We start from the raw sequence: 18,891 nt of genomic DNA, 5'->3' as shown, positions 1-18,891 counted from the left end.
AATATTGTAGTTGTAGAATAAACAGCAATAAAAAATATCCATGATCATGCATGATAAACTAGGAAATTCGATGTCGCAGACTTTACATTATACTTTCGATGACATGGATTTTACTCATATACTTTTGGCTCTTGGAGGTTTCTGTATGAATATCTGTAATTAAGACAAGAATAGTAATAGTAAGATATTTCAGCTTCCTAGGAACTGCAATTTATTACTAGTTGGCTAAACCCTCACCAAACGCTCCCTTTTCCACAAAGCTTTTCACAATGCTGTACTTCCCGACATCCCTCCTGTATCTCTATCACCATATCCATGCTCTACACTTAGCCAATGATCTAACAATTCCCAAAATTCTACAATTTCTAGGATTTCTCCTGTGCAGCCCCTGTTCTCTGGAATATTCCTCTCAGAAAACAGATTAATTCCCAACATCCGCACTGTTCCATAAAACAAAACATATACAGGTGACCTTCTAAAACATTTCAGGAGGATAGAAGTGCTGTGAGACTGAGGCATTAAAATCATACAACCCACTCCCCTGACTCCTGGCGCTTTGCTCTTCACTGACTCTATGGATAGTTCTATAGTGCGTCAGAGTCTCTCTGTAGCTCTGGCCCCACTCACGTACCCTCCCCTGTACTTCAGGTTAGCCCGGGGACTGGGAGGAAACCCAATGTTATTCTCCCTCCCCCATTAGTATTTTGCGGTTCTTGGGTTGCACTCTTATGTTGCCTTATGTTCTTATGTTGCCTCTTATGCAGTAGCAAATCCACCGCCATAGTGGCTGCTATTGGGCCCACTTTATTTTCCAATCCCTGCATCCACCCATGGCCACCTCCGCTTCCCCTTCCACCCTACAGGGGGCTCCCATGTGTCCCATATCGCATTGCGGATGCTGAACAGCATCAGAATGTCACTGAAAGGGACATGATATGGGATGCATGGGCCCCCAGGAGGGCTGAAGGGGTAAAGGAGTCAGCTGTGGGCAGAAGTGGGGATGAGTAAGGCTCACCTGGTGGTTTCGTTCGGGCTGAACACATCTGAACCAAGTGAACTATTATTATACTCTGGTGTCTCATCAGACCACCAGTATAATGATCGTAGGCTCAGGGGAGGAGATCAAACATAATAAACAGTGTTGTTTACATTTAGCTTTTTTGGGCTGCACTGTGGGTCTTTGGGTCATGTGGATCAGGCTGGTGTTATGACACATAATGACACTGTCATAACCCATGCCATTATGAGACGTCATTAAAGAGGCCTGAAGACCCATGCCAGAGCCCACGAGACGGGAGTAACACTGTATATGTTTGATCACCTTCGTTGGGCTTCCAATCATTATACTTTGGAGTGTGAAGAGAACTCAAAGTATAATAGTTTGTGGGTGGTGAACCCCATAAATATCAGGTTCTGCCAAAGCTGAAATTTTTTCAAGATTTGCCACAAACGTCGTAGGGGCCACTGAGAGACATTATACTGTGTGAAGGGGCAACTATGGAACATTATAGTGTAAATGAATGTGTTTTACTATCTGGAGGCCAGGAAAGGGGCGTTATGCTATGCTAACATTTGCTATGAGGCCCATTCTCTACTAGTTATGCCCCTGCTCTTGTGTCAACCCTAACTCCAATTAAATAATAATAATTAGTAAACTAATACAAGAGTCTTTGTGTCATTATATATGATCAGTACTTCTTATAGTTATACACATGTGCTACTCTGACATAATTTGGTCCAAAGCCTGATGAATCTTTTCCAGAACTGTTTCTGATGTGTCTGTACTTTTATTCCCCATTGACTCAGTGAAGTAGGATTCCTATAACATATATGGCCGTCACCCATTGGATTAATGTAAGCAGTATGCTCATCAGGTTGAATGCATTTCATGAAACACGTCTTTTTTCTTCATTAATGTATACTTACTATTGTGATCTAAACTTTCCAAGGACGCAGGTCCATTTTTGGGAAATTACAGCAGTCGCTGAAATCTTCTGGGAACCGATTGGACATAAAGACATTTGGAGGAACTTTTTTAATGTTGGTATTAGCGCATATGATATGAGACAGAGTCACCGACTCTATTGATCTTCTCTGTGCTGGAGTGAACACCCAAGAATTTTCATAATAGAATCTAGAAAATTATAGAAAGATTTAGCATCCATATTTTATACAATCTGGGAGTTTTATCAATCCTTCTATACCACTTTTCTGGTAGCGTGCATTTGCCACAAGACCCCTTTCTTGCGCTTTCATTCACCGCGAGGTGCAAATATGGGTGCAATGAGGTGGGGAATGGGGTGGCCCTAAATATTCATTATAATGAATCCAGTTTCCTGGCTTGAGTTACAATGGAAGTCTACGCCAGGTCCTAACCGCTGTATATTTCCATTGTGGTGCTGGCATGTGCAGCTTATTTATGTAGGGGCCGGAGCCTCTTCATACATGACTTGTTCCCTGTGCTAGTCGGGGATTTTATTAAGACTGGCATATGAAATGCCTTAATAAATCTGCACAGAATATTCAAACACAATTAATGCAGAACAATAATTCCAGTAACAATTGTATTTTGATGTATATCTAGGCAAATCGAGGTGACATACTAGGAGAAATTTATTAATCCCTGTATACCAGTTTCCTGGTGCAGAGGGATGATATTGTGGCACACATTTGGTACAAGGCCCTTTCTTGCAGCAAATGTAGAAATGTGTGCTACAAACCCTGCTCTGCACCTCGCTCGCCACATTACTATACTGTACATTAGCGACCAAAGGAAGACCATATTTCTATTTATAGACTAGTTTAGTCCAATACCAGTTTTGTTATCATGTATGCACACATTACTACTGCTACTCATAATCAATGGACACCATAACAATTGGTACATACCTATCTCCATTTCTAGTCCTACGAAACTGGTCTCCAATTAAACACGATAACAACTTCCCAATTCTTCCATTAGGAACTAGGGGCTCAGCAACTCCTCCAACCCAGATGTCAATGTTGTCAGGTGTTCCATATAAATCTATAAGCTTTTCAGCAAGCTGTCTATTATTTAGCACAGTGGCCAGTTCATCAACATCACGGGGTGTGGAAAGACCACAGAAACTTCTCCATGCATTATATCCTATGAGATAAAGAAAATCCCAAATATACAATTATTCTCTAGAAAATGTTGTGTCTTTGGAGTTAGGTATCAAGATTTTAGTGAATTTACCAAATAGCAATTAAAGGGGTTATCCAAAAATTCAAAAAATTATCTGAAGATACGTCCACTACAGTGCTAAATATTCACTGTTCCCTTGTGCAGCCTTTTTTGGTTTTATTTTGCTTGTTGTTCCTTGTATCACTTTACATACAGTGAATCTGTGAACAAACTACATTTATAATGATTCATCACTGTCTGTGTACCCCTCTCTTCTCTACTCTCCTCTGCAATGATAATATATCACTCCCACATCTAAGGTCACAATTTGTGAATGGCGGTACTTGTAGTCCAAATGGTAGTGTTATCTAATGGAGCAGCTGTATTTTGTACAGGACTATAAAACTATGAAAGATTCAAGACTGGTTTACCAGACGTATAATAATTCTGTAGAAATCACATTCTCAGCAGAGACCATATTATGGATTTAGTGGTTTCTGCTGTTTTTCTATTTGTAGTACAATCTATGATGGAGGCATTTGATATGTTTTGATGTAATTTATTTAAGTAGGGTGTAATTACCTAAAATCACACTATAGAGGACCAGAAGTTATAAAGATGTGCAAACCATCATTGTATAACCCACTAATGTCATAAAAGGATCAACAGAAAAGTTTCTTAGGGTTTGGATAGTTAAGGCAGTGTTGTGTTGTAGAATAGAGGAACAGCCAGGGTTTGAGATAAAGAGTAGGCTGACTGGGTGTGGGGGTTTATATTTTAAGTGGACCTCTACCAACTCTAATTCTTTGCATTCTTCAATAGCTGTGGCTCCACTGATTCTGGTCTGTATACTGTGGATGGAAGAGTCTCCTGTCAATTCTGTACACTGTGCTAGTGCTGGCACCATGGCGTGGGACCACGGCACCACGGGGTGTGGAGTATTGAACTTCCAGCAATCTAATATTGATGACCTATCGTATTAGTGAGCAATAGAGAGAAATACAATGAGATCATTTCATAGTTATAGTTCATATGGTTTTCCATATTTAGATACTGATGAACTTAGGATAGGTCAACAGTATCTAAATCCTGGAAAACCCCATTAAACTATGAACTGGTCTCCTTGTATTTCTCTGTATTGCTCACTAATATAATATAAAAAGTTATGATTTCAAAATATAAATTGGTTATCACCAAAATTGCAAATGTGTTCCGATCCTACCTGGTAACCCATGGTCTCGACCTCGCTGTATGTTAAGAGATGCCAGATCACGTTCAAGGCTATTAAGAAATGGGAAAAGACGGTCCCTCAATTCCTCATTCATTATCTGGTCCTGACGGTTTAGTTTGGCTTTGTTAACCATCATACCTCTGAGTACAGTATCGATTCCACCTATGGAAGTAATATAGAAAAGTAAGGTGCCAAATGAATATATTTTAATTTAGCAGAATATTATATTAATATTAGTATTATGGTATGCAAAAACATTGAAATAGGTCAGATTACCTTGTTTCACTATTCTCCATGATGCAAAAAATTGCTCACTAAGTGTGACTACTGGCTGCGGACCATAGGGGGTGTAATCATCCGCTAATCTGTATACGAATGGCTGTACCATTGTATGACCCATTCTATAGGCAATGGTAAAGACATTTGCCACTCTTGGGTCCTCATCTTCATTATAGGATTGAAATGGAGGTAGAACATGTGACGTCTCATCGCCCAAAAGCAGATGCACCCAATCTTTGTAGGCTATTTTCTGTCACCAAAGAAAACCATGCATTAGAAAAATGAAAGCTCTCAGGTAGCATATGTCTATATAATGGTAAGGTACTTAGATGATGATACCGTACCTGTATGATACCTCCTATTATCTTGCGGGTTTCTTGGTATAATGTCTCTCCTGACCAACGTGGGTTTAATTTATGCAGTTCTGTGGCAATGCGATTGTGCTCTCTTAGGAAGAGAGTATGGAATGAAGTCAACATATTTTGTTCATTGGCGCGACTGTCACCTGAAATAAAAAGTGAAGCCATTACAAAGATGGACCGAATTTCACCAGTCCCGATAATGAGGAATCCCTTTTCCAGAAGGAAAAGGTATAAGTGGTTCCTTTATATTTCTCATTCCTTTTGGATCTTATTTAGGCTTTGAGTAAAAAAAACCAGCAATATCTGCAACAAAAAAATGCAACTTTTTCCAATATACTGTGTATCTTTAGCTTAAAGGCTTTTTTCAGTCATTTTCAAATGACCTATTCTTAGAATAGTGAGACCCTCTGGACTGGATTGTTCTGAACCCAGAATCACATCTATACATAAGGCATGGGTATGGTACCACAGCCTATTCACATCAATGTAGTTGAGATTTTGTACAGTCACAATATCTAGAAGAACAGCGAAGGGGCTATAGCCCTCCACCAGAGGAATCATCCTTAAGATTCAGTCTTTAATGAAAATTCCTAGTACACCCCTTTATACAACTTCAACACCCTTTAATTGAAATTAAGTTGAAGACATGCAGGGATGGGGAGGATGCGGCAGCACCTTTCTCTTTTTTAGTGGTCTGAGACTGCATGCTGTAATAGGGGAAGTGGTGTGGTAATACATCTGATTGAGAGCGCTAGTACTGCACTAAGATCTCAGCAAGCCCTCCAATTCTGCAGATATACATAGAGATAAAAATAGAGAGATGCAAAAGGCATATATAGCGCCGGGGGCGCGTGGGTGGGGGGAAAGGGGAAAGTCGGAGATGCAGCAGTGGGGCCGTGGAGTCCCGGCCCATGATGCTGTGGGAGGGCCCAGAGCCAGCCGCAAGGAAAGGGTCGTGGGGGGCCACAGGCTCTTTCCTTTTGTGGTTCGCTTAAGGGTGAGGGGACAGCGGATGAAGTCGCAGGTTATAGCTAGTAAAAAATATATCTACAATGTTTTTTTGGTAGGTACACTTAAAATTTCCTTAAGCAGAACTTTCCATCAGCTCACCTGCCACAAAGCAAGGTATTCCCATTGATGGGTTGGTGCTAGAACATTGGTCAGGTGCTTTTCCCTCAAAAGGTAGAAAGGCAAATCCATTGTCGGAGAAGTTCTGATTAATCGCCAAAAGACCCAGGTTGTTTGTTTTATTGCGAAGCAGGTTGGCCAAATTTTTGTCACTACCGTACACCTGGCCTCCATCAATGAATGAAGTCAGACCATTTGTCTGCTCACGCACAGGACTTGTCAGACTACAGGCTGACGCTGTGCGAATTAATGGGATACATCGACTCCCATTAATATACCGAGGATCATCTGGTGGAATCTGGAAATACAGAGGAGCAAAGAATCAGTGTTTACCGTTTTATCAACTTTTAATTTCATTTGTTTAGATTTTTTTTCATTTCATTTTATTGATTAAATATGGTAAAAAAAACTATCATTTAGGAACTAAGGCCTCATGCATGCAACCATACTAGGGCACTTATTCTAGTGTACTGTATCTTAGTATGCCTCCAATTTCATATTGAACCTTTCTTTTGTCCATAGAAATCCATTAAAAGAACATAGTAGAGTGCACCATCATATATCACATTATCATTCCACCCTGGAAGCATTTTCTATGGTAGTATATAGAGGCCATGGGTCTCAGGCCAGTACTAGGTAGCTGTACAGTCTCTAAACACATTGCGTTATTCAACAATATCTGCACTTCCTATTGAAAAATATCCACCAGAACAAAACACATAAATTCCCAATTATGAAATTTGTATTATGGTATATTATAATCTTTAAATTTCCACAAAGAAATGATTCAAGCATTGATATGTGAATGTAGTCTTACCATTATAGGGAAACAAGGGTGTAAGTTAATGCAACTTTTACTACAATTCACATTTTGGAAAAATGATGAACTTGCTGGGGTAGGAACAGCGAAATCAAGGTCATGATCCAACCACTGTCCCCATTGCATGAACATAAGAGATCTATCATTGTCCAGCTTCAATGAGTCCGTGGATAATTTAACAACGTCATCGGATACCTTACGAGCCTGTTGCAAAAAAAAGAAGTGTTACAGTCGTGTTACAGAATTCTTACTGCAATAATACTGCTTAAAGGCGGGTTTAAAACTTGTGCCCGGTCTCCGCTTTGCAGGTTTCTGCCCGAGAAACTGGACAGGAGACGGAAACCGGCAGTCAGTTTTCAAACCCATTCACTTGAATGGGTTTGCAAAGTGACCACCTGTGTGCGTCTTGTGCCTCTCCGCGGCGAAACCGGACTTTGTGCAAGACTTTGTGTCCGGTTAAGAAAAATCAGTTAAACCCTTCTTTTTTCTTCTCAATAAAAACCAAATTTAAAATAAATAAAACCTGTGTAGAGATTACTGTTCTATGAATCGGTGCTATTTCTTCTAATATGTCATGCACCTGTGTGTCCATCATTCTTGTCCAAATCTACCATGAGCCATTTATAATACTGGTGTCTTCTTATTAGGTACAAGGAGTTTTGGGTTCCCTCATTTACCAGGGCCTGAATATAACTGGTCTGCCACCTCCTATAGCTCTGACCTCTGCACCCAAACTACCTTGACAGATAATAGAAGTAACTGGAAGATCCCTAATTCCATCTTTCCCTCCCTGCAATCCCAAGTTATTTTTACCGAGGGTAGACTAAACCCATTGATGGGACGGCTCCATCCTCTTGGCGCTGATATACCATCCTCATATTCTGGCTTGAGAAGTCGTATATAACCATTGTTGGATACACCAAAAAAAGGTTTTTTTCTGTAAAAGAAATATGTTAAAATATATTTTTTAGTATCACAAATTGTTGATTTCTGTATAATCAAGAACAGGAAAAAAATATTCAGGCTCTGTACTGATACATAATATTTCATAGGTTATATTCTTAAAGGAGTTATCCAGGAATTGGAGCAACCTGGGGGCAGGTGTAAAATAAAAAACCTACTCATCTGTCTCCGGTCTGTCATCAGAGTCCATTGAGTCTTACACTGACAGAAGTCCTGCGGCTTAGGTGGCTGCTGAGACCTATCAATGTCTTCAGTGGTCGCTGGAAAGGGACCGGTTACGTGACTGATTCCTTACCAGAAACCGCTTACACCACTGATTGATTTCCGCTGTCATGTGAGGCACAGGAATCCAGCAATATGGCAGCGGAACCAGACTATGATCATAAATAAGAGCACTGAGTGAATAGGTGAATATCCTATTATTAATACTCTTAGAGGGGTTGTTCATTATTTTTAAAAAATATATATATTTTATATATATATTTCTATATACAGTATGTATATACATATTTAGACATTCTCAATGTTTGTGAGAATGTGATTTATTATAGTGGAATGTTCTTACTCTACAGTATACAGTTATACTGCAATAGCTCTGCATTGCCATCTAGGGGTCATACAATTCATAGCTCTTCAAACTTTTTTTTTTGTTCTCTATAACATTCTCTTCATTGTTTTTAGGTATTAAAGGGATTCTATCATTAAAACCTTTCTTTTTTTTGTGGATAAGACGTTGGAATAGCCTTTAGAAAGACTATTGCACAGTATTGTTAGCGGCTATTTTCCCGTGGCCTGTGCAGTCTGCTCTGCAGAAGTTACGAGCCTGCGCCGGAAGAAGACATTGAAGATGATGCTGCGGACGAAGAAGGAGGTGGCGCTGGAGACAATTCTCTGGCAGCGGTGGGGACACCCTCATCGCTGTTTGAGCGCTGGAGCCCGCCCCCATCGCTGCGAGAGAATTCATTTGCATACCGGTAAAAAACGGTATTTCTAAGGAACGGCACAGCAGAGACCACGTCTAAAGGTAAGAGACGAATAGCGTTTCTAAAGGCTATTCCGACGTCTTAGGGAGGGTTCACATGGTGTAACGTGCCGCGTGATGTGGCATGTGTACGCCGCAGGAGCCTTTGCGGGCCGTACACGCTCCCATTGATTTCAATGGGAGCGGGGATCGTATGCGCCGCGCTAGTTTGCGGCCATGATTAAATCAATGGGAGCATGTACAGCCCGCAAAGGCTCCTGCGGCGTACACGTGCCACATCACGCGGCACGTTACACCGTGTGAACCCTCCCTTATCCACAAAAAAAAGGTTTTATTGGTAGAATCTCTTTAAGTTTGAAATGGAATTAAATAAAGAATTGCACAGATAAGGATATCACATACACCTGGGGGTTCTCCCAAGGATAACTCTCAGCCACCAAAAATAATATAGCAAAAGAAAGCTGGACATTAGCCTTTTCACCAGCAGTCCTGCATGGTACTTGGATCTGACAGCAATCCTTAACTGTGTCATTGATTGTCCCCCCCTACAGAGAGGTAAGAAGGCGTTAGCTTTTTGTTTTGCTCTGGCTTTTCTCATTTCTCGCCTCTAAGTTGATGCTGCTTTGTTGGATGGGCTACTGATTGCAAGCCTGAGTAGGTTTAAAGGTGTGTATAAAAAGGTCACCTTGGACCCCTGAAACTGACCGCATCTTTAGTCATTCTACAAGGACACAACTATATCAGAACACTATTAGGCTGTTGTTTTTTCTTCTTTATTCTGCAGTGGCTATTCTTTAGGTTGGGAATACACAGGGCTATCAATGGACTTTCTACATTAGTCCACAATCTACTTTAGTTCCCTCTAGGAAAGCACTACTGCAGTGCGTGCACACTTTGAATCCCTATGTATCTTATGGAATGATAGGGAAGGATCTTTGACGAGGACGCTGTGGTTATCTTAGTATTGTTGGCTCTATTCTGCCTTTCCCCCCGCCTGTGGTCCCCTGGATAGGATCTCCCCCCGGTTGCTAACCTAAGTTGGAGTGTATTTATGATTTCCTACCTAGGGGTTATATTCAGAGCAAGACAGTGTATATTCCCTGGCAAGACAGTGTACTATGACCCTGTTGAAAGGACAGCCTGCAATAGATATGATGAGATTCGTTTGGTTTTTATTTTAATTGTTGCATTAAAAGTTATACTTTAGCAGCCATCTTTCTTCTGTGATTGCTGAATGTGAAATATCTCTCTATCTTATAAAAATTAATTTCTGTATGTCTGTCCGTCTGTTCTTTATGCGCGACCAACCGACTGCACCGATCTTCACCAAATTTGTCACACAGATACGTAAGGTGTCTGGAAAGGTTTAAGATGAGAACCCAACTCACTCGGATGTACCGTTCGGGAGATACAGCTTTCCCAAGACCCTGACCCCCATTAGCCAAAACAAACCTGCAAGTCTTTCACTCATATTCCAACTGCAAAACACATAGTCACTGCACATGTACAATCCAACACTGATATCCAAACTGATATCCATGCATCAGAGGATTAGATACACAGGTCAGCACACAATATCATATGTCAGAGCATTAGATACGTGCATCTGCACACAGTTCCACGTGCCAGAGGATTAGATACATGCGTCTACGCAAAATACCACACACTGGAGGATTAGATACACAGGTCAGCACACAGTATCACATGCCAGAGGATTAGATACATGCGTCTGCACACATTTCTACACACCAGAGGATTAGACCTGCGCGTCTGCACAAAGTACCACACACTGGAGGATTAGATATACAGGTCAGCACACAGTATCACATGCCAGAGGATTAGATAGACACGTCTGCCCACAGTTCCACATGCCAAAGGATTAGCTACGCATGTCTGCACACAGTTCTACACACCAGAGGATTAGATACACGTGTCTGCACAAAGAACCACACGCCAGAGAATTAGATACACAAATAAGCAAATAGTATCACACACCAGAGGATTAGATACGCGCATCTTCACACAGTACCACACGCCGGCCAGAGGATTAGATATGCGCCACTGCACACAATACCACACGCCGGAGGATTAGATACACGCTACTGTGCACAATACCATATGCCAGAGGATTAGATAAGCACCACTACAAACAATACAACATGCTGGAAAATCTTTACACAATACCACACAATGGAGGATTAGATACGCGCCACTGTAAACAATACCACACGGTGGAGGATTAGATACGCACTACTGCACACAATACAACACGGGGAGGGTTAGATACATGTGTCTGCACACAGTACCACACGCCAGATGATTAGATACGCTTGTCAGCACACAGCACCACACGCCGGAGGTTTAGATACATACGTCTATACACAGTTACACATGCCACAGGATTAGATACACGCATCTACACACAATTCAACATGCCGGAGGATTAGATACGTGAGTCTGCACACAGTTCCACCCGCCAGAGGATTAGATACGCACCTCAACACATTGTACCACATGCTAGAGGATTAGATACACGCGTCTTCACACAGTTTTACATGCCAGAGGATTAGATACGTACATCTATACACAGTTATACATGCCGCAGGATTAGATACGCACGTCTTTACTCAATACCACATGCTGCAGGATTTGATACACATGTCTGCACACAGTTCCACATGCCGCAGGATTAGATATGCCCGTCTGCGCACAGTTCCACACGCTGGAGGATTAGATACGCACGTCTTTACACAATACCACACAATGGAGGATTAGATACCCACCACTGTAAATAATACCACATGGTGGAGGATTAGATACGCACTACTGCACACAATACAACACGGGGAGGGTAGATACATGTGTCTGCACACAGTACCACACGCCGGATGATTAGATACGCATGTCAGCACACAGCACCACACGCCGGAGGTTTAGATACGTATGTCTATACACAGTTACACATGCTGCAGGATTAGATATGTACGTCTGTGCACACTTCCACACGCCGGAGCATTAGATATGTACGTCTTTACACAATACCACACGATGGAAGATTAGGTACGTGCCACTGCACACAATACCACACGCCAAAGGATTAGATACATGCTATTGCGCACAATACCACACAGGGAAGGTTACATACACACGTCTGCACACATTACCACACGCCAAAGGATTAGATACGCGTGTCTGCACACAGTACTACTCACTGGAGAATTAGATACATGTGTCTGCACACGATAACACATGCTGGAGGATTAGATACACAAGTCAGCACACAGTATCACACGTCAGAGGATTATATACACGCGTTTGCACACAATACCTCACGCTGGAGGATTAGATACACAAGTCAGGACACAGTACCACATGCCAGAGAATTAAATACGCATGTTTGCACTCAGTACCACAAGCCAGAGGATTAGATACGCACTTATGTGCAAAGTACCAAGCGCCAGAGGATTAGATACATACGTCTTCACACAATTCCACACGCCAGAGGATTACATACGCACCACTGCACACAATACCACACACCAGAAGATTAGATACACGGTTCTGCACAGAGTACCACATATTAGAGCTTTACTCCAGGTTTCCATAGCAACCCAGCCATTTTTTTTTCACTGCTTTATATCAGCATTAAAGGGACAGGGCGCTGTGGATGACACTGTTACTCAAGGTCAAATACACACAGCTTTACTCCAGGTCTCCATAACAACCGATCGCAGGTTTTTCACTGATATCCAAAATGAGATGCTTATGGACACACACTCAAACGATATGCAAAAAATACCAGTGCAAAACTGGACAATTCTTACGTGGCCACTACACAAACAAAAAATGAAATATACCCGTGCAAAGCCGGGTCCTCCTGCTAGTATAATATAAACCAGAAACTTCTAGTCTAGATAGGTTATAATATTAAATACATATTATAATATCTAAATGATCTTTGCTTGTTCACATACTGTTCTGTCTGTTTCGAGGTTTCTTACCTATTATTACATTCTCCATTGACGGAGCGGTAAGGTGACAGGTCGCATACTTTTGGTAGGAACTGATAGGCACATCCAGTGAGCTGAGAAATAATCTTATTTTGTTCCTCTGTCAGAAAATCTACAAAGTAATATGCACATTAATAATAAATTGATACATTTCTGTGTTACTAGTGAATAAAGGATCTGCACATTGTACAATCATTCCTATCTACAGAAAGCACAATATAGAGCATGAGAGGAGGTATATGCAGTATAAAGTTACAAAGGTTACATGTGCAAATCTTGTCCTGACTGTTGGTTGAATGACCAGAACTCAGACCAGCTTGCGTCTTCGTCAGAGAGTGATATGATATGGTAAGGCTAGGTTCACATCTGCGTTGAAGTCTCTGTAGGAGACTCAGCCACAGATTCCATCTAAAATTGACAGAGAGAAAAGTCCTGCATGAAGGACTCTTCTTCTCGCTGGTTTCAGTAAAAAACTGGCAGAAACCCAACAGACACCCAGAAGACTCCGTTATGGTCCATGTGATCTGAGAGTAAACACTTCTTTGGAGGACAGGCTCTCCATCCTTCGGATCCCCATGTGGAACCAAATGGAAGAAAGCCGAATGTTAGTGTGAACCTAGCGTAATATGTGCAGTTGATATCCATCACATGAGACAGTCGTGTTACAGCTATACGTGTAATACCTGAGACATTTGGAGATCTTGGGTAAAGCTCTTTCAACTTCTCAGTAAGAAGCCAATGAGTGACATCCAGGTAATCTGCTGACCGGACGAAATTCCTAGTTGCTCCTACAGCCTGCTTGAAGAATGCCATCTTATCTGAAAGTCTTGCATTTTCCCTCTTTGATCGCACCTTTAAACTGAAGATACATTGAAATTGTATTTATTAGCAATTATTTTAAATAAAATTATCTAGAATATTGTATTAATGCCATTATTGACTTGGGTTAGAAGGGAAAAAAGACAGATGTGAGGGCGAATTAATAGATTTGGACTTTTATACTGGGGTCAACGCAAACATTTATTTAGAAGCCTGTTCATGATGATCACCTTTAAGATCCCCTGAACGTTTACACCATGTTCTCCTTTGGAGAAAGTGGCAAGGTTGGTGCAAAAAAGAAAATGTTGCAAAATGTTTGCACAAAAGACAATTTGCACCAAAATTTGCAACTTTTTATTTCTTGTATGCCAGAAAATCTGCCCTTATGAGTTCAGAGAAAATAGATGGGTCCAACTGCATTGGACTGTAGTGTTATTGGCCCACATTGGACTGTAAAGTTATTGGCCCACCGGCGGGATGTTTTGAGGGTCATTATCATTAAAATCACCACCACCCACCTATAGAGATTAAGATCTTGATGCAATAAATAAAGCCTAACACACAAAGGGGGGATTTATCAAATCCTCTTTGCCAGAAAAGTGACATAACATAGTCGCAAATCAGCAACCAATGACATAGCCCCACATTAAGGTGAACTTTAATATTCCTTACATAAATGCAATATAATACATGCAATAATCTTTTTTTCCCATATTCTACAGTAATCTTACTCTATCCTAGTCTGTAAGTATGCAGAATCCACCAGCTTCTTGGCTTCTTTGACAGAGTTGTGAATAGTATCCGTATTCAGATTGGTTTCTCCATCTTAAAAAATAAAGACCAGTCAGATAATACAATACACGCTGACAAATCTATATCATTACATGGGAATTTATAAATCCATCTGCACCGGCTTTGCGTTGTACAAAGTCACAGCTTTTGGTATATGGTATATTTGTCCTATCTGTAACATGTGAGCTTCTTGACAGATTTCAAAAGTGGCAAAAAAAAAGCAGATTTAGCTAGATAAGCCTTGGCTCTGGTGGGGTAGCAGAAACTGGAACAAATTATAAAGCATATCTATAGAGTTCGATTTTTTTGATGCAAATACAGACAATGTTGAAAATTTATTAAAAATCTGGAAATACACAGTAAGGGTGCATTCACTATATAATCACTATACAGCGTGGAGTCCAAAAATTGAAACAATTTTTGGACTCCATGCTTTGCAGTGAATAGGATCGTTTTTAAAATCTAATCTTCGATTATTAAAAAAAATCCCTTTGACTTGCATTAGTATCGGAATCGGGATCGGGTTCGAATGGAAAATGATCGGAAATCGGATTTTAAAAAAGATCCTGAAATTTCAAGATCAGCTTAACCTTAGCTGCGAGTCGTCCCATGGGGCCTTAGCCTCAAATGGCTTTTCCAACAAACTTAGTCATATTTAAATTTGTAGACAATTTACTAATTATTCATTTTTGTAAATATAAATAATTGTAACAAAAATTGCAGAGTTTTAAAAAATTACTTTAAGCATCTTAGTGATGACAGTCTTTTGTCTTGATTGATTGCTAATGGAGACGACCATGAAAGCATTTCTGCACTTCAATTTTGTGTGTCTTTCACTTAGACATTAACTCATAGATACAAGCCCCACTTACAAGCTGCTCGGCTGCTTTCGTAAAAATCCTATAGACCAGGGCTCCACGGGACGTAATCGCAGCACTAAAGCGCTGCGGAAAGAACCGCTGATTCTTTCCGCAGTGCTTTTAAGAGAAAGTTCACAGAGTTTTCCTCTGCGGACTTTCTCTTAACATTATATCTATGGGAAAGCCGCCGGCGTTTCCGTAGATATAATTGACATGCTGTGCTTTGCAAAGCCGCAACGGCTTTGCAAATTGCAGCGTGTACGCGATGCGTTTTCTTCCGCAAAGTGGGCATAGGATTCGCATGAATCCCATCCCCTTTGCTTGCACTGTAAAACGCCGCGATTTTTCCCGCAGCGTCTCCGCTGCGGGCAAATCGCGGCGTTTAGGTCCCGTGGGGCCCCAGCCATAAATGGGAATGGAGAGAGTTTTGTGCATGCTTAGCCACTTGTCCATTCACTCTCTACATGGATGCAGCAGCTGCTTCACCAGAGGGTACGGGGACACCCATTCTGAAGAAAGATGATGTCCAGGCTCTGGGAATTATTCTATCAGTCACCTATCCCATGAATACAAGATAAAAGTGTAAAGAGGAACAACGTGTTACAAAAAAAAGTGTTCTATGCAGTCTCTTTGTGTTACATAATGTAATGCTATATTGCTTACTCCTAATCGTAAATTTCAGAGATTGGGACAGTAGGAAGTGTAACTATGAAATGACACATATGGACACAGTGGGAGAGATCAATCAAAGCTGATGGAAAGTGAAAGGACACTGAGGGGGTGAAGTGGCCATGAGGAATTCCTGGATTTTGCAATGGCATAAATTGTGCTAAATGTATCAAATGTTGCACAATGTTTGATAAATTTAGTGCAATTTTGATACACTTTTTACTCCTCTTACTACACTAACTCCTTCTAGAGCAGCAGTCACATTTGATAAATTTGGCAGCTAAATGAGCTATACGCAACCACTTTCCATCCACCTTTCAAAAGTAGAGTAGACTATGTACACAACTGTGCCTGGAATCCACCTGTTGCGAATCCATATAAAAAAACACGGATTAAAAAAAAAAAAAAACCATTCACAAACAGTTACACAATGCATACCATAATACGTCTTTTTTGATGGATTAGTCAATGGAAGTCCGTCATTCCCCTAATGGGTGTCCGTCATTCCCCTACTTCATTCTGTGCATGCGCAGAGAAGAATGCAGGGGGAAAAAAACGGAATGCAAAAAAAACACAAATAGATTACTATCCGCTGGTAATCCGTTTGGGTCCACCTTCCACAGACCTCATTGCTAAAAAAAAAAAAAATGTTTTCTTGCTGTCCTTCGTATATTCTTATTTTTTGGATGAAGCAGAAGTGTTGCAAGTCCAACTTCTGTCTCCATCCAAAACAGCGGATACACGATGGAAATGCTCCAAACACACCTGTGGATTGTTTTAAAAACCCATTGAAATCAATAAGTTTTTTAATGACTCGTTCCAAATCAGTTTTTATGATCTTTAGATGAATCACAGAAACTGATTCCAAGGGGAGACCACAGCACATGAAGTGTGAACCCACAAAATTGCTGAAAAAGTCACAAACTCCTAAAAATTAGGAGGTTTTTTTTTTTCTCCTTTTTCACACCAGAAATGTGAAGTGCAAAAGTTAATAAATTCCCTTGAAAAGTTCATTAAAATTATTTAAATATATAGGAAGGATATAAGAACAGAAATGATAATTTATACTTTTTTTTTTTTTTTTTTTTGCTTTTTTTACATTTTTTCAAAAAGTTCAAGAGCAGCTATTAATATTGTGTTATATCTTTTACCTTGACTGGATGTTGCAATTGTCAGGGTCAATGCACTTGCTAGCAGAAATACAGCAAACACATGCATAGAATTCATTGTAAGAGACCTGAAAGAAGATACAATATATGAAAGCAGCTGCTATAGGAGTCACTGCAGATAATACAGAGCATCTCTTACCTTCCTTATACTGATGTAAAAGCTCTGCACTCACTCTGTCATTTATAGGCATGGATTGGTACAGTGACTGGATACAGATACACCCTATGGGCAGGCACGGTGATGTGGCTGCTCCTATTGAAGGGCTCCTTTCAATTATAAGACAGGAAATTAGTATAAAAAAAACCAAACAGTTGCAAAGTTTAATCAGCAGATTTTACGTAGATATCTAGATAACACTGAAGTGAATCATTTGCTAATTATGAATAAAGGACAGGGAAAATAATTGTGTAGTATGTGAGCCAGAAAAAATTATGCAATGCTTTGTGTGAAAAAAAAAACAAAACTATTGTAGGTATGATATCTTTATTGGCTGACCAGAAACATTACACAAAGGCTCCTTCTTCAGGCCATTTACAATTGGATTACCTGTCTGCAGCGGCAGTGGCGCTCCCTGAGCCGTACCTCCAATGTGCTTTAAACTAACACCTTGGTTTGACTTTGATGAAATACTTTCTAATGTGTAAAAAAAATCTGGTATTGATAAATGGCTTTTTTTTTACCATTTCAAATACTGTAGATATTATCCAGTCTCTGCATCTTTGTACATATCTATGATGATGGGAGTTACCATCCCGGCTCAGAAGTGTCTCAGAAGTGGTATGGAGTCAAATCTCAATTATATAAGTAGGCCAAAAAAAACATAGGATTTTGAGGCAGATACGGCATAATACCCCATGTGAACTGAGCCTTAGGGAGCATTCACACGGCGTAACGTCCCGCGAGATTTGGCACGTGTATACCGCGTGACCCTTTGCGTGCCGTACACGCTCCCATTCATTTCAATGGGAGCGGGAAGCGTATGCGCCGCGCTAGTTTGCGGCTGTGAATAAATGCACGGCCGCAAACTAGCGCGGCGCATACGCTCCCCGCTCCCATTGAAATGAATGGGAGCGTGTACGGCACGCAAAGGGTCACGCGGCGTACACGTGCCAAATCTCGCGGCACGTTACACCGTGTGAATGCTCCCTTAGACTTTGTCTCTCCATCTGAGTGCAGTTTGGTGTATCATGTAGTACCTATTCTTAATGATGCAATGGACCAAATGGACCAACGGACCATTGCATACCACTCAACCGTACCGATTTCCGCGGGACACTCACGCTTTCCTACTCCTGTCCTGCCGTCCCGTGCAGCTCCCTACATGTCCCGCTATGTCCCTTTAATGATTTACTGATCAATCATTCCTCCGATCACTGCCTGCTCTTATAACAGATAAGAGGCTGCGGTGATCGGAGGAACGCTTTACTATGGTTCAAGGACCTTGTGTGAAATCACACGGTCACGTGAATAGGTGGGCATGTCAGTGTCCCATGCAGTGAAGAGAGAAGAGATCCGTGTAAGGTACTGAGAAGAGAGGGGGAAGGGGGGATCTGAGATTCAGGATGGAGAGAAAGAGAGTGTGTGTGTGTGAGTGAGTGTGTGTGTGTGTGTTTGTCATTATACTGGGGGCAGAGATGGAGGTGGGGACATGAAACTGGGGG

General features: G+C 41.0%; 1 protein-coding gene across 1 annotated transcript; it reads right to left on the bottom strand.

Annotated features, from left to right (window-relative positions):
• Positions 1 to 103: 103 nt before the first annotated feature.
• Positions 104 to 17,287, bottom strand: LOC142194596 (myeloperoxidase-like). Its single transcript, XM_075263836.1, has 13 exons — positions 17,212 to 17,287; positions 14,471 to 14,564; positions 13,604 to 13,779; positions 12,912 to 13,032; positions 7,779 to 7,902; positions 6,963 to 7,169; positions 6,128 to 6,443; positions 5,000 to 5,160; positions 4,653 to 4,905; positions 4,368 to 4,538; positions 2,890 to 3,127; positions 1,927 to 2,134; positions 104 to 153 (listed from the first exon to the last, which is right to left on the bottom strand). Exons 1-12 carry the CDS (start codon positions 17,285 to 17,287, stop codon positions 1,936 to 1,938), a joined length of 2,136 nt encoding a protein of 711 aa, XP_075119937.1. The 3' UTR covers positions 104 to 153; positions 1,927 to 1,935.
• Between the last annotated feature and the right edge of the window lie 1,604 nt (positions 17,288 to 18,891).

Source organism: Leptodactylus fuscus, chromosome 2 (genome assembly GCF_031893055.1).
Source record: "Leptodactylus fuscus isolate aLepFus1 chromosome 2, aLepFus1.hap2, whole genome shotgun sequence".
Taxonomy (NCBI): Eukaryota; Metazoa; Chordata; class Amphibia; order Anura; family Leptodactylidae; genus Leptodactylus; species Leptodactylus fuscus.
This window is presented reverse-complemented; position numbering and strand designations above follow the sequence as displayed.

Excerpts from the sequence above, each read along its gene's own strand:
- LOC142194596 (XM_075263836.1), bottom strand. The coding sequence starts at position 17,287 with ATGAATTCTATGCATGTGTTTGCTGTATTTCTGCTAGCAAGTGCATTG. Across the intron at positions 14,565-17,211 it reads AATTGCAACATCCAGTCAAG|ATGGAGAAACCAATCTGAAT; the intron begins GTAAAAGATATA and ends TTATTTTTTAAG. Across the intron at positions 13,033-13,603 it reads AAGATCTCCAAATGTCTCAG|ATTTTCTGACAGAGGAACAA; the intron begins GTATTACACGTA and ends ATTACTTTGTAG.